The sequence below is a fragment of the Pelodiscus sinensis genome, chromosome 15 (genome assembly GCF_049634645.1).
Source record: "Pelodiscus sinensis isolate JC-2024 chromosome 15, ASM4963464v1, whole genome shotgun sequence".
NCBI lineage: Eukaryota > Metazoa > Chordata > Testudines > Trionychidae > Pelodiscus > Pelodiscus sinensis.
The window spans coordinates 14,534,335-14,548,502 of NC_134725.1; the positions used below are offsets into that span (position 1 = coordinate 14,534,335).

At 42.7% G+C, this 14,168-nt stretch overlaps 1 protein-coding gene across 1 annotated transcript in view; it reads left to right on the forward strand.

Annotated features, from left to right (window-relative positions):
* Nucleotides 1–13,836, forward strand: part of LRRC74B (leucine rich repeat containing 74B) — a 34,183-nt gene extending 20,347 nt beyond the window's left edge. The window contains exons 8-10 of the mRNA XM_075898216.1: nucleotides 1,702–1,780; nucleotides 2,880–2,975; nucleotides 10,888–13,836. Of these exons, the coding sequence (XP_075754331.1) occupies nucleotides 1,702–1,780; nucleotides 2,880–2,975; nucleotides 10,888–11,034 (322 nt within the window). The 3' untranslated portion in view covers nucleotides 11,035–13,836. The remainder of the gene's footprint in view (nucleotides 1–1,701; nucleotides 1,781–2,879; nucleotides 2,976–10,887) is intronic.
* Nucleotides 13,837–14,168: the final 332 nt, after the last annotated feature.

Sequence of the window (14,168 nt, forward strand, 5' to 3'; positions counted from 1 at the left end):
GGATTCCAGCTGGCTGGGGAGCATGGATGGAAAGAGATTTAATTATAAGAATCTAGAGTTACTAAAGGTTGCACTTCTATTAATCGGAACATTCTGGTCCGGCAACATCTGTAGTCTGGAATGACCAGGGATATTCCAGGATCAGAGAGTTCCAGCAAGTTGCAGGTATGTAGGGGCCCTGGAGCCCAGCACTTTTTGGGAGGGGGCAATGTGTGGGCAGTGGAGGGAGTGCTGTGAAGCCCTGCATGTGGCTCAGCTGGGCTGCGGGGAGGGGATCAAAAGTTGACATGCAATTCAGCTAGGCTGCAGGGTGGGGCAGGAGCCAGCACATGGCTCAGCTGGACTGCGGGGGTGAGGAGGCTGGGAGCAGGCATGCAGCTCAGCTGGGCTATGGGGTGGGGGAATGGGAGCCACTGCATGGCTCAGCTGGGTTGCAGTGGGAGCCAGGAAGCCCGGTGGGAGGAACTGACACTAGGGGGGCCAGAAATGGCCTCCCCTGGTCTGGAAAAATCCCTTATCAGTGACCAGTCAGGTCTCATGGGTGCTGGCTCACCTGTAACACCTCTAGAAATGAGAAGAAAAGTGAAATGGGTCTTTGGAGTTTAGAGGGAATCTTGTGAAGCATAAGAGAGAACTCTTGTTTGTGCTCACAATGAGAGCTGGACAAATTCCTTTTTCCTGAAAGCAGAGGCCTGTATACTTTGAGGTGTGGCATAGGCCTGTGTACAAAAGATAGTGTGATAAGTACTGTTGATTTGATAGGGCTTATAATAGAACATGGACATAATGTTATGAAGAGAGTTGATTTAAAGAGGAGGCTGATTAGTTCAGCAAAGGGAGAGTCAAGAAAATAATAAACACTGAAGAAGGTAAGGGTGAGCCATAAGACTGAGTAATTTTCAGAGAGATGCTAGTTATGGATACCATAAACATAATCCTAAATTATCATGAGAGGGGCCATGAACAAGGGGGTAATGGCCTAGTACTCCCCACAATGTTTTATCCCACCGGCAAGCTGCCAGTGAATCTTCCTCCCAGTAAGTGAGGTGCCAGAGGGAACTACACTCTAAAACAGAAGGCAGTGGCTGCTGTGGGCTAGCTGGATATACATACAAAACTATGATTTCAAGGAACAGAGATGGAGGTTTTAATTGTTACACAAACAATAGAAACAAATGCTCAGAAATAGACATAAGCTAAGCAGGACCAGTCAGAGTCTGTATTTGGATGGGAGACCTTCAGGGAAAACGTGTGCACTTCAGGAAGTGGTGTAGCTACTGAATGGTATGTTGCTGGAGCTTGTTCTTCGGATGAGATTGAAAATCAACGACATATTTATTCAGGGTCACTAAAGATCTCACAGTGATTTCTGTGAGAGTAGGAACATTAATAAAGGTGTCCCAGACAAGTATGTATACTTCCTGCAGCTTCAATTGGAGATGGGATTCTTTCATTCCCTCTCCTTTTAATTGTTCTATGTGAGAGCTGCTAACCTGCTACTATTAATGTCCTTCCTGATGTGTCTGCGTGTTAGTTATGGATGAAGTGGTTCCCTGTAACTTTGCATGACTTTGTAAAACACATTGACGTCCTCCTGAATGCCATTTATACTGAATGTCTCCTTGTCAGTATGTCCCTGGGTGGGTAGAGGAAATGGAATGAGAAATGTAAGAAAATCTACCTCTTCTCTGTTGTCATAAGCAATAATCGCATTTCACTGGAAGGAGCACTACGCTTTGCAGTAGGCCTGAAAGAAAACCAGACCCTGAAGAGCCTTAATGTGAGTAATGCTTTTCTAAGCAGGTATTGGAACACACAATAAAGTATATATTGAAAATGTCACTGCCATGAGAGCTCTCTGAATCAGAGCCATTCTGCAGCCACAGCAGGAGTGTCTTCGGCATCAGTCTCTGGCCACTCCTGTGAAATGCAGTGTGTAGATGCTCTCATGTAGACACGGAATGTGTCAATTGTTAATCTTTTAAATTGGAACATTTTGTATCGCTCCCACTATGTGAACCAGAGCCTGCAACCTGTTGCTCTCTGCTCTGCCCTGCAGTCTGGCATCTTGCCTGCCAATGTGGAAGATGATCTTCCTTACCTCTGATGTCACCACTTTACATGTCAGCCTCATTTGCTGCACATATCTTATATAAAAGGTCATGGAGTGGTGGAGAGTGGTTATGACAGGGTGTATTGCATTTTAGATATTCCCAGCAGGTGTGTTCTCCTTTGAGGACCATTGGTAGCTAGAATATGATAGTGGCCTCCAGGGGCCAGGGCGAAGCAGACAATTATGAACCCACAACTAGCTCCCTGACAGCTTACCTCTTTTCTGCATTGCCCAGCAGAAGCTGGATCCAGCAAATAATCTTTTACTGGTATAAAATATGCTGTTGAGGTCAGGATCAAGGATGTGTAACCAAGATCCACATAGGTAAATTCAGCCAGAAAAGAAAGAAAGGCAAAGATTAAGCCTTGTGGGAATCCCTATTGAAAGACGGGGTAAGGAGGTGGAGCACCAGGAAAAAGTGGAGTTCTGGATGCTGGGGGAGGACAAGAAAACCATAATAAGGTCATGTGGTTGCTTTAGTAAGTCCTGGACACATCTTTATCATCTCTCAAAAGATTATTTTATAATAAATTTGCCTATGTGAGATTTTCAAATACTCTTCACCATCCATTCTTGTTACTGTGAGTTCTTGCTTTTGTCCCATTCCCATGGCATATGCCTAAAGTCACTTGAGATGGATGATCTTCCTCTGTAAGACAGAGCTTCAGTTTGAGGTGTGACTTCCAGTTATCAAAGAGAAGCATATTAGTGGAAAGAACATGTGATCTGGATTTTTCCTGTCTTTGTTTCCTGTGTCTGCTTTTAGATGGCCAGGAATCCCATGCAGAATGAAGGCTGCTTGGGAGTTGTCAAATCCATACAAGCAAATTCCAGTGCTGTGATAGAAATCCTGGACTTCTCAGTAAGTGTTAAACAGTTGGGGGACTGAGACAAGTTTGATACTTCCAAAGGAAACTGGTATGAAATGTCAATAGTATAATCCTATTAACATGAATTATAAAAACAGTGTCATGACAGGCCACTGTTAGCTATGCCTTCACCGTAATACAATGGGTACCTACAAACATGTGCAAACATCGCTCTTGGATGTTCACATTGACGTGAAGGTGCATAAATACCTGTTCATGTATTTCTGTGCTGATTTTGAGTGTTCCACTCTAGGATATGGGTGTCTAGTTACGGTGCATAAGGCATTCCCCGTCTCACTGTTCTACTAAAACAGAAGAACCTAGAAGGAATTTGAGCTATTGCACATCCTGAAACTTATGAAAAAATCTGTCCCATCTCGGCTGGGAAGAACCCAGTCAGTCGTTTTATAAAGATTTGTGTTCCATTTCAATTAAAACTAAGTTACCCTCAGTGCAAAAACCTAGAGGACATTGAGACTCAGATAATTTTTTTAGAATCATAAATGATTATAGTTGGAAGAGACCTCATGAGGTCAGCTAGTCCAACCCTCTGCTCAAAGCAGGACCAACCCCAACTAAATAATTCCATCCAGGGCTTTATCTAGCCTGCCTTAAAAACCTCTAATATGGAGATTTCACAAACTCTCCAGGCAACCCATTTCAGTGCTTCACCACCCTCCTAATAAAGTAGTTTTTTCTAATATCCAACCTAGACCTCCCCTGCTGCAGCTTGAGATCATTACTTCTTGTTATGTTATCTGCCACCACTGAGAATGGCCTAGCTCCATCCTGTTTGGAACCCTCCTTTAGGTAGATAACCAAAGCTGCTATCAAATTCTCCCTTTATTCTTCTCTTCTGCAGACTAAATAAACCCAGTTCTCTTAGCCTCTTCTCATAAGTCATGTGCCTCAGATCCCTAGATGATGCATCACCAGGGCTGAATAGAAGAAAATAATCACTTCTCTTGATCTGTCAGCAGTGCTAATACTAATGCAGCCCAATATGCCGTTACCCTTCCTGGAAACAAGGGCACACAGTTGACTCCTATCCAGTTTCTTGTCTACTCCAATCCCCAGGTCCTTTTCTTCAGAACTGCTAATTAGCCGGTCAATCCCCAGCCTGTAACAGTCCTTGGGATCTTCTGTCCTAAGTGTAGGCCTCTGCATTCGTTTTTGTTGTACCTCATCAAATTTCTTTTGGCCTAATCCTCCAATTTGTGTGGGCCACTCTGGACTGTATCCTTACACTTCTGCATATCTATATCTCCCCCCGGCTTAGTGTCATCCACAAACTTGCTGAGGATGCAATTCATTCCATCATTCAGCTCATTAATGAAAATATTGAATAAAACTAGCTCTAGAACTGACACTTGGGCACTTCACTTGATGCCAACTAGATATCGAGCTATTGTTGAGCCCGATTATCTATCCAGCTTCCTATCCACCTTATAGACCATTTATCCAAGCCATACTTCTCTAACTTGCTGGCAAGAATAGTGTGGGAGATGGTATAAAAAGCTTTGCTAAAGACAAGGTATCTCACATTCACCACTTTCCATATGTCCACAGAGCCATTTGTCTCCTCATAGAAAGCAACCGGGTTGATCAGACATAACTCACCCTTGGTGGATATATGTCGACTGTTCCTGGTTACCTTCCTCTCCTACAAGTGTTTCAGAATGAATTCCCTGAGGACCTCTATTCCATGATTTTTCTAGGGACTGCGATGAGACTGGCTTTGTCTGTATTTCCCCAGATCTTCCTCCTTCCCTTTCTAAAAGATGGGCATTACATTTGCCTTTTTCCCAATCATCTTAGACCTCCCCTGATCACAAGTTTTCAAAGAATAATGGCCAATAACTCTGCAATCACATCAGCCAGCTCTCTTTGAGTCCCAGATGCTTTAGATGCAGCCTTGTGGACCTTCACCTGTTCAGATTTTATAAGTAGTTCTTACCCTGTTCTTTCACTTTTGAGGTCTGCTCCCCTTCTTCCCATACTGGGCTGCCCATTCAGTATAGCAGTCTGGGAGCTAATCTTGTCTGTGTAGACCAAGTCAAAAATAAATAAATAAATATGGAATACTTCAGCTTTTCCCACATCATCTGTCACTTGGCTGCCTTCCCCATTCAGTAGGCATTGCACACTTTTCCTGACTTCCTTGTTGCTAACATACCTGGACAAGAAGGGTTTCTACTCCTTCACTTCCCTTGCTAGCTGCAACTCCAGTTGTGCTTAGACCGTCATGTTTACATTCCTGGATGCTCAAGCAATATTTTTATATTCCTCCCTAGTCATCTGTCCAACTCTCCACTTTTTGTATCTTTTCTCTTTGGCTGTGTCTAGACTGGCCAGTTTTTCCGGAAAATCAGCCGCTTTTCCGGAAAAACTTGCCAGCTGTCTACACTGGCCGCTTGAATTTCCGCAAAAGCACTGACTTCCTACTGTAAGAAATCAGTGCTTTTTGCGGAAATACTATGCTGCTCCCGTTCAGGCAAAAGTCCCTTCTGTGCAAAACTTTTGAGCAAAAGGGCCAGTGTAGACAGCTCAGATTTGTTTCCCACAAAAGCGCATCTAGATTGGCACGGACGCTTTTCCGCAAAAAGTGCCTTTGCGGAAAAGCGTCCGTGCCAATCTAGATGCTCTGTTCCGAAAATGCTTTTAACGGAAAACTTTTCTGTTAAAAACATTTCTGGAAAATCATGCCAATCTAGACGCAGCATTTATGTTTAAGTTCAGCAAAGATTTCTTTGTTTAAGCCAAGCATTCTGCCTGCCATATTTGCTATTCCTTCTGCACATTACGATGGTTTATTTCAATTAAGCTTCTTTAAAATATAACCAGCTCTCTTGGACTCCTTTACCCCTCATATTTGCCTCCCAAGGAATCCTGCCCATCAGTTCTCTGAGGGAGTCAAAAGTCTTCTTTCCTGAAGTCCAAGGTCTGTATTTTGCTTCCCTCCTTTCATTCTTTTGTCAAGTTACTGAACTCAGCTATCTCATGGTCACTCCTGACCAGGTTGCCGCCTACTTCTGCTTCACCATAGGGATGTCAATGCATAGAAATTACATGATTGACTGATAAGCCTGGGCTTATTTGGTAATCTTGTTGACTACACATAGTCTCCCCCTTTGCTGCCTCTGTATGAAAGGCAGCGGGGGGGGGGGGGGTAGGAGGTAGGTGCTAGTGAGCAGCCAGCTTTCAAGCCAGCTGTCCATGTGTGCGCGTGGGTTCTCATGAAGCTGCCTTCTCCCCTCCCCCCTGTGGTTCTGTCTCTATCAGAGGGAGACCAGGCAGGAACTGATATGCATGGGGAATTGGCTTTTAAGCAGGCTCTCTGCACCTGCTGGCTCTGTGGAGCCACCTGTCACTGCCCTTGCTGCCTCCCCTCAAGTACCAGCTCCCCCCCCCCCCCGCCTGGGGCGGGGAGGGGGGGCAGGGAAGGTTGCTGAAAAGCAGGAGTCTTTACTCACTTTTTAAATCAGCTCACCTTGCGGACCAGCACCCGCCTATCACCCTGCACCGCTTCCTCTGATACAAAGGTAGCAGCATGGGGCTCCCTGGGAATGGGGCCGGGAGCGCACTGGTTGCTGGCCCCGCCCCTGGGAACTATTGAATAGTTGTGTAACCTGTAAAATTTGATAAGGTTATACAACACTTTAGTTGCACACTATCTAACATCCCTACTTCCCCATTCAATTTTTGCCTGTTTGTGAGCAGCAGGTCAAGAGGAGGATGGCCTTTTGTTGGTTCCCATGGCACTGGCTCCAGGAAGGTGTCTCAACACTCTCAAAAAACTTTCTGGATTGTCTGTGCATTGCTATATTGCTCTCCTGGCAGATTTCAGAGTGATGAAGTCCCAGGCAGTGTTATCTCTAAGCTGCTCAGCTGCAGCGCTTCATATGTGATTAATCAGCCCTGCCCCCGTCAGTCAGCTCCATGCACAGAGCCCTGAGCCTCTGACTGGGTGGGGCTGATTAATCACCCCTGAAGCTGTGCTGCCCTGCAGCTTAGAGCAGTGTTTCCCAATTGGTGCTCTGTGGAACCCCAGGGTTCTGCAAAGCGAAAATAAGGGTTCCGCAAGAACATGGCATTGCCCTGCCCCCTCTTAAAGAGACAGGGTATTTTGCACGTTTTTTTTTTTTTTTGCTCAACCAATTCTGGCAGGACTTCTTTTTTTTTTTTTTTTTTTTTTTTTTTTGCTTGCCAAATTTTACTCTGGGAACCCTAGGGGTTCCTTGAAATTATTTTAAGCAGAAAAGGGTTCTGTGGCCAAATAAAATCAGGAAACACTGGCTTAGAGAGAACACTGTTATCAGGGCCTGTGATCTAGAAGCTTCTGTTAGTTGTCCAAAGAATGCCTTGACTATCTCATCTTCCTGGTCTGGTGTTCTATGGCAGATGCCCATCACAACATCAGCTTGTTGCTCTCGCTTCTAATCTTAACTCAGAGACTCTCAACTACCTTTCTCTAGTTTCTACGACTGTGTGCAACTCTTATACCTTTTCTCCACTGCCTGTCCTCCCTAAACAGTTTATACCCTTCCATGATACTGCTTCAATCTTGTGAGTTACCTCACCAAGTCTCTATTATTCCAGCTACATTAGAGTTCCATCACTGTGCCACGATTTCCAATTCTTCCTGTTTGTTTCCCAGGCTTCTTGTTAGGTTTGCCAGGTGTCTGGTATTGACCTGGACAGTCCGGTATTTTCGCCTCCTGTCCGGTGGTAAAATTCAGAAAATACCGGACACCTAAAATGTCCAGTATTTTCTGTTTTTTTTCCCTGCCAGGAGATGAAAGTACCGGACACCTAGCAACCCTACAATATACTCAGCAATTGTGACCCCCTGGATCCCCTGCTTACCTGGTTCCACAGAGAAGCTCCCTTCTGGCTCGACCAAGAAAACAAGATGGCCACCAGCAAAAAGCCTAAAGACCTGAGCAAGGGGAATCAATGCCTTCCCTGGATCTTAGTGCTCAACCTCTCCTCTTCCTATCCCTATTCTGACTCTGCACTCAGCTAAAGGGGCCATGTTGTTTTAATGTGTTTTATTGTATTTATTTATTTATTTATTTTAGCTTAATAACTCTTGGGGTCTTTTTTTTTTCTTTTGCTCAACAACTTTGGTCTCCTCCGGTGGTGTTTTTTTGGGGGGAGTGTGATCGGTATTTTTGTTGAAACCATCTGGCAACCCTACTTCTTGTGTTTGCATATAGGCACTTAAGATAACCAACCAATTGCCCTACTCTCACTGTATGAATCCAGAGGGCTTCTCCTAGTGCACCCTCCTCTTTGTATTTCTGCCGGTATTCCACTTCCCCACTTACAGCGGGGCTTAGGTCATCATCCCTCGGAGAACCTAGTTTAAAGCTCTTCTCACTAGGTTAGCAAGCCTGCATGTGAACATGTCTTCCCTCTCTTCATTAGATGGAACACAACTCTTCCTGAAAATACATTTTCCCACTGGTGAAAGGTGCCAAACTGACAGCTCTGAGGAAGGCAGGCTTTTGCCCACAAGTATGGCATGGGCAGTGCAGGTGCAAGCTTCCACACAATACCCTGTCTATGTGCCTCACCCCTGCAGCTAGGTGAGATCATCCATTCCATGCAAAGCTTCTCTCCTAAGTTTTGGCACCCAGTCCATGCCAGTTGTGACCACTCAGTAACAACTTCCAGGCACAAGTGACGAGGGCAGCATTATACTCTGACCTAAGGCTAAAAGAGTCCACTGGTACTATGAGCTGCCAGATTCACAGGGTGCCTTCGAAGACTATTTGCAAAGCATGGTGTTGATTTGTATGTGCTTTCTAGATGGGACGTGTGTACAGTCTGTTGAATATGTGAATTTAACAACGATTTGATATTGTCAGATGGAGTTATTTAATCAAACATCATTAATTAAAAATAAATGCAGCCCTATACAGAAAGAAGACATACTTTACTTTCTCGTCACTTCCTACAGGGAATGGTAATTTGGTCCCTTTGTACCTGGGGGAATGCTAACTGTTTCTTCCCAAACTGACTTTCCAACCATCTTTCCTTTTTTCGGGTGTGAGATGAAACTCTTTGGAGAGAAAAGTATTTTGCCACAATTAATTTTGCTATCTCTTCTGTTTTCCCAATTATTGATGGAATTTCTTTAATGATCCTCAGTGTATCTGATTGATGAGTAAAAAAGAGTTTCTTATTCAGTCATTATTACTAGCAGCTATGGCACCGACAGTTCTTAATGAGTTAAGAATATCCTTCACTGTGTCATCATATTGTCTGTTTTAAAACTCACCAAATTTTTTTTATAACACACTTTTATTTGTTCATTAGATTGAGAGGTCTCTTTCCTAGATACCTGATCTATATTAGTAAAGTCAGGATGAAAAGTAGAGTTCAAAGCTTACACTCATTCCATTATTGAATCAGTTTTCCCTTTACCCATTAGGTTCAATTGAAGGACAAAGAAGTGTGTGTCTGTGTGAACACAAAATAAAGACTTTGTTAGCATATACAATAATTACAGTACTTTACCATACAAAAATCCATAAGTCCATAATTTATTATCAAATCAAACAGACATAGATTGGAAACAGACGCTGTGGCACCTTTCTCTTTTTTTCTAATTTTCCCCCTTCAAAGTACAGGCAAATGAAACCCCAAAAGTATGTGTTACTGAAGAGAGAGGGTGGCTTATAAAGGCCCCAAATCAGAACATTCAGATTAATGGTGTCCACCAAAAAAAACCCAAAAAACAAAAACATAGTTCTATGGCATAATAGCACGTTGAACAAAGACCAAATATTTGTAGTCAGACCTATTGTGACTGTGCTGCAGATTCTGTTGCAGCCATATATAAGCTAACTGATTTAAATATATGGAGATATACCTATCTCATAGAGCTGGAAGGGACCTTGAGAGGTCATTGAGTCCAGTCCCCTGCCCTCACAGCAGGACTGAGTACCATGCCTGACAGATTTTTTCCTCAGATCCCTAAATGTCCCTCCTCCTCCAAGAGCTGAATTCACAACCCTGGGTTTAGCAGGCCAATGCTCAAACCACTGAGGTATCCTTCCTCCCCTAAGCTTATAATAGTTACATGATAAACTTCCAACTGGCTTTAACAGAGGGTCTCCTTCTATTTAATGTCCGTTTGCCAGAAACGGATAGCCCTCTTCACCTACTAAATGATGCTATTATTGTAAAACTTGATCATTAATAATAGAGCAACAGTTGCATTCTGACTGGCTGAGACCAGACTAATCATGTTCTTCAGCCAGAGAGATCTATGACTATCCATGAAAGATCTGCCTGCACTTACAAACCCATGTCTGTCTGCCTCTCCCAGTATCCCCTTTCAATTGTTATTCCCTGTATTCCTCTTACAAACCCTTCTCCTGATCCTGCTCTCTGTTCCAGCACTTTCCTGCCTTCCTCCTCAGCCTTTTTGTAAACGCTTAGGCAGTCACAAAACTCAGATTGCCTATTGAATTTTCTACCTTGCTCTTACTATGTGCTTTATCCATTCTAGACATTTTGTGCTCTGATCATTCTAGAGAGACAGCCCTCAACAGAAAGTTGTGAGTTGCTTGCTTAGAGTCTCATGGTGTCCTTTCTTGATCTGTCAGCTGCTTTTTGACATTCTTTCTTCATCTTCTTGTTTGTTTGTTTTTCATTCTTTCTCTAATAGTTGGAGCTAGTTTGTTTCATGTTTTATTTTATCCCCACCAGTGGTCCTGTAGTACTGTCACTTGCTGAACTGGTCAATGGCTCAGGGCATTGAACTGTAGGAGATTTGTCAGAGTTTGCATTAGTTTATATGGATGCCCGAGAGCAAGAATGTGTTGTGATACATACCTTCTGAGATAAGATATATCCTACTGTACACTGATCTGTGATGATTTCTCCCTCTAGGAGATCCCTGTGAACAAAGATTTTGCAGACCTGTGCGATGCAGTGAAAATGCTTTTCCCAAATCTTCAGATCAGACATGATAGAAATGCAACCTTGCATATAATAAAAAAAAATCAAAGACTGAGATCCAATCTTGATTCAACATGAAGCGTGATTCATAGAATCCGTTGGCCTAAAAGGAACCTCCTCAAGGTCGCTTTGGATATGCCTACCCAGACTGCAGAAGCATCTCCCAGCCTGGGAAAGCAGATTTGGGTTTGTGGGGTTTATGCTAAAAATAGGTGTGTAGACAACACTTTGAGATTGCAGGTTGAGCAAGAGCTCAGGCCTCGATGCTCACTTGTCTCACAAGGCTTCAGCACCCTGAGCTGCACTGTCAAAGTGCTGTCCCTTCAGCCCTGCAAACCCAAATTTGTCTGCCCAAACTGGGAGTTTCTCTTCTGTGGGCTGTGTAGATGCACTCTTTATCTTGGGCCCTGCAGTGTGGAAAACTCTTGTTATCAGTGAGCCATCTTCAAACCTTGATATGAGGATTTTCAGCAGCAGTGCTACAGGTGTCTGTTGTGGAAACATTTGCCATTCACTCATTGATGTAATTGTTAAAAGTGTCTCCTTGCTGTAGCTTTATATTAAGTGCACTAGATTTGTTGCTTTGACCTGGTACTGGATCTCACAGCAGTGTTCTCCTAATGTAGGACAATCTCCAATGCTTGCAGAGCCAGCATAACCAGTTCCTTACACTACCTTTCTCCTTCAACCTTCTGTACAGTGCTTTTGTCAGGGCAGGGAGCGGGCCTGACTGGAATACTCTGTCTAGCTACACCTTCCCTCAAGTCTATGGCTTGGGACCATAACCAGCTGCCATAGACTAGGGTTACCTGAAGATTCCATTAATCTATGCTGACGCCATGATTAAGTAAAATGTATGGTGATATACCTCTCTTATAGAACTGGAAGGGACCTTGAGAGGTCATCAAGTCTAGTCCCCTGCCCTCACAGCAGGGCCAAGTACTGTCCTCAATAGACTTGCCCCAGATCCCTAAATGGCCCCTTTGAGGATTGAACTCACAACCTGGGTTTAGCAGGCCAATGCTCAAACCACTGAGCTATCCCTCCCCTGATTAAGGTAGAATCAGACTCAGTCAACTACTTTTTTAATAGATTGTAAAGCCAGTAAGAACCACTGTGATAATCTAGTCTAACCGTCTGCATAGCCTCGGCCATAATATTAGCTAAACTTGTTTAAACTCCTCCTGATAAGCAAGAAAATAACTAGTAGTCCTGTGGCACCTTGAGATACATCTGTACTGCAGCGCTATTTCGGCGATACTTCCGAAATAGCTATTCCACGTCTTTGAAACAAGTCTGTTATTTTGAAATATAACAGGCTTGCTATTCCAATGAGCATGTAAACCTTGTTCTGTGGGGATTAAGGGATGTTTTGAAATAGTGGCTTATTTTGAAATTTAATTGCAAAATAAGCTATTTTGAAATTAACTCAAAATAAGCTATGCAATTTGCATAGCTTATTTTGTAGACGCTCCCTTAGAGACTAACAAAAATATGTAGTATCATGAATTTGTGTGGGTAACATTAGTTTCATCAGATGAGCTCATCTGATGAAGTGGGTTTTACCCTCAAAAGCTCACAATAGTATATATATTCGTTAGTCTCTAGGTGCCACAGGAGTACTTGTTGCTTTTATAGTTACAGACTACTAACAGGTCTACCCATCTGAGACTACAATCAAGTGTAAATTTCCTATGTAAATCAGTCCTTATCCTGTGCTGTGCCTCAGTTCCCCATCTGTGAAAAAGGATAACACCCTCCTAAGAGGGCAGTGGCTTATGAAGATTAACTGCATTAATGAGTTGCAGAGGATTAGATGTGTTAGTCTGCAACTAAAAAAACTTAAAAAACAATAATGGTCCTGTAGCACCTTAGAAACTAACACAAATGTATAAATAGTATCATGAGCTTTTGTAGGTACAACCCACTTCTTCAGATGACAAATATGGAATAAAGCGGCCCAGAATTTTAAATATAAAGCAGAAAACTCCATGTTCCTTGTTCCTTATTTGTCATCTGAAGAAGTGGGTTGTGCCCACGAAAGCTCATTGTTTATATATTTTGTTAGTCTCTACGGTGCAACTGGAACGTGGTAGTTTTTTAAGTTTTTTTCATTAATGAGTCTGAGGTGCTCAGACACTGTCAGAGAAAGACATATAAACACCTAGGTAAGTAGGATTATTTCCAGTCTATATTTATCCAGCTTCAGATCTCAGTCTTTGGATCTCATTCTTCCTTTTTTTCAGACTTTAAACATCTCTGATACCAGAAATCTTGTTCCTTTGTAGGTACTCATAGACTGTGATCGTCACCTCTCAGCCTTTCCTTTAATAAACTGAATAGTTTGAGCTTCTTTATCCCTTTCTATAAAGCAGGTTTTCTAAATCTCAGCTCATTCTTGCAGCTCTTTTCTCAGCTCTCCCAAATTTATCATCATTTTGAAAGTGTGGACACCACAACTGCACAGTTTCCAACCACTGTCCTGAAGAAGCCATCTCCTTTTCATATTCAGTATTTCCCTCTTTATACATCAAGGGTATATCTTAACCCACTTAGTTACCGCATCATATTGGGAGCTCATGTTCCATTGTCCTAGTGAATTTGGTTCCTGTATTGGGTTGACACTTCACTATTGGTACAGAATGATTGTGTTTGTCTTGTTTAGTACTGTGGGGAGATCTGATTATATCATTTATGCCTGATAATTGTGCCTACGAATGATATTTCGCTATAATTTTTCAGAAAATAATGTTATTTTTAAATAAGCTATATAACTTTTTGATAAAATTATGTGTCGCCAAATGAAGTTTTTTCCCTGTAATTGTAAGAATGGTTTCAGATTTGTATATCTAATAAATATTAACTGACATTTAAAAATCATTTTTGTCTATGCGGTCTGTTTATATTACATCAAAGGAACATGTATGTATGAGTTAAAATTGAGATCTTTGAAGACACCTTGTTTTTTGACCTCTTTAATATATAAGAAGGATTCCACATGTTGATCTCCAGATGCTGAAGCCACAGGAAATTGATTAAAATCTGTAGTAAGAAACTGTATTTTAAATCACCTGTTTACCCATGTTGCTGTTTCTGCATCCCAGCATCTCCCACCATTCTTGATGTCTCCGCTGCTCTTTCTCTGCAAGTCACTAAGGAGCTGCATGGTCTGGCCATACCCACTCAGCTCCTACTTTCTCTGTCTCTTTGTC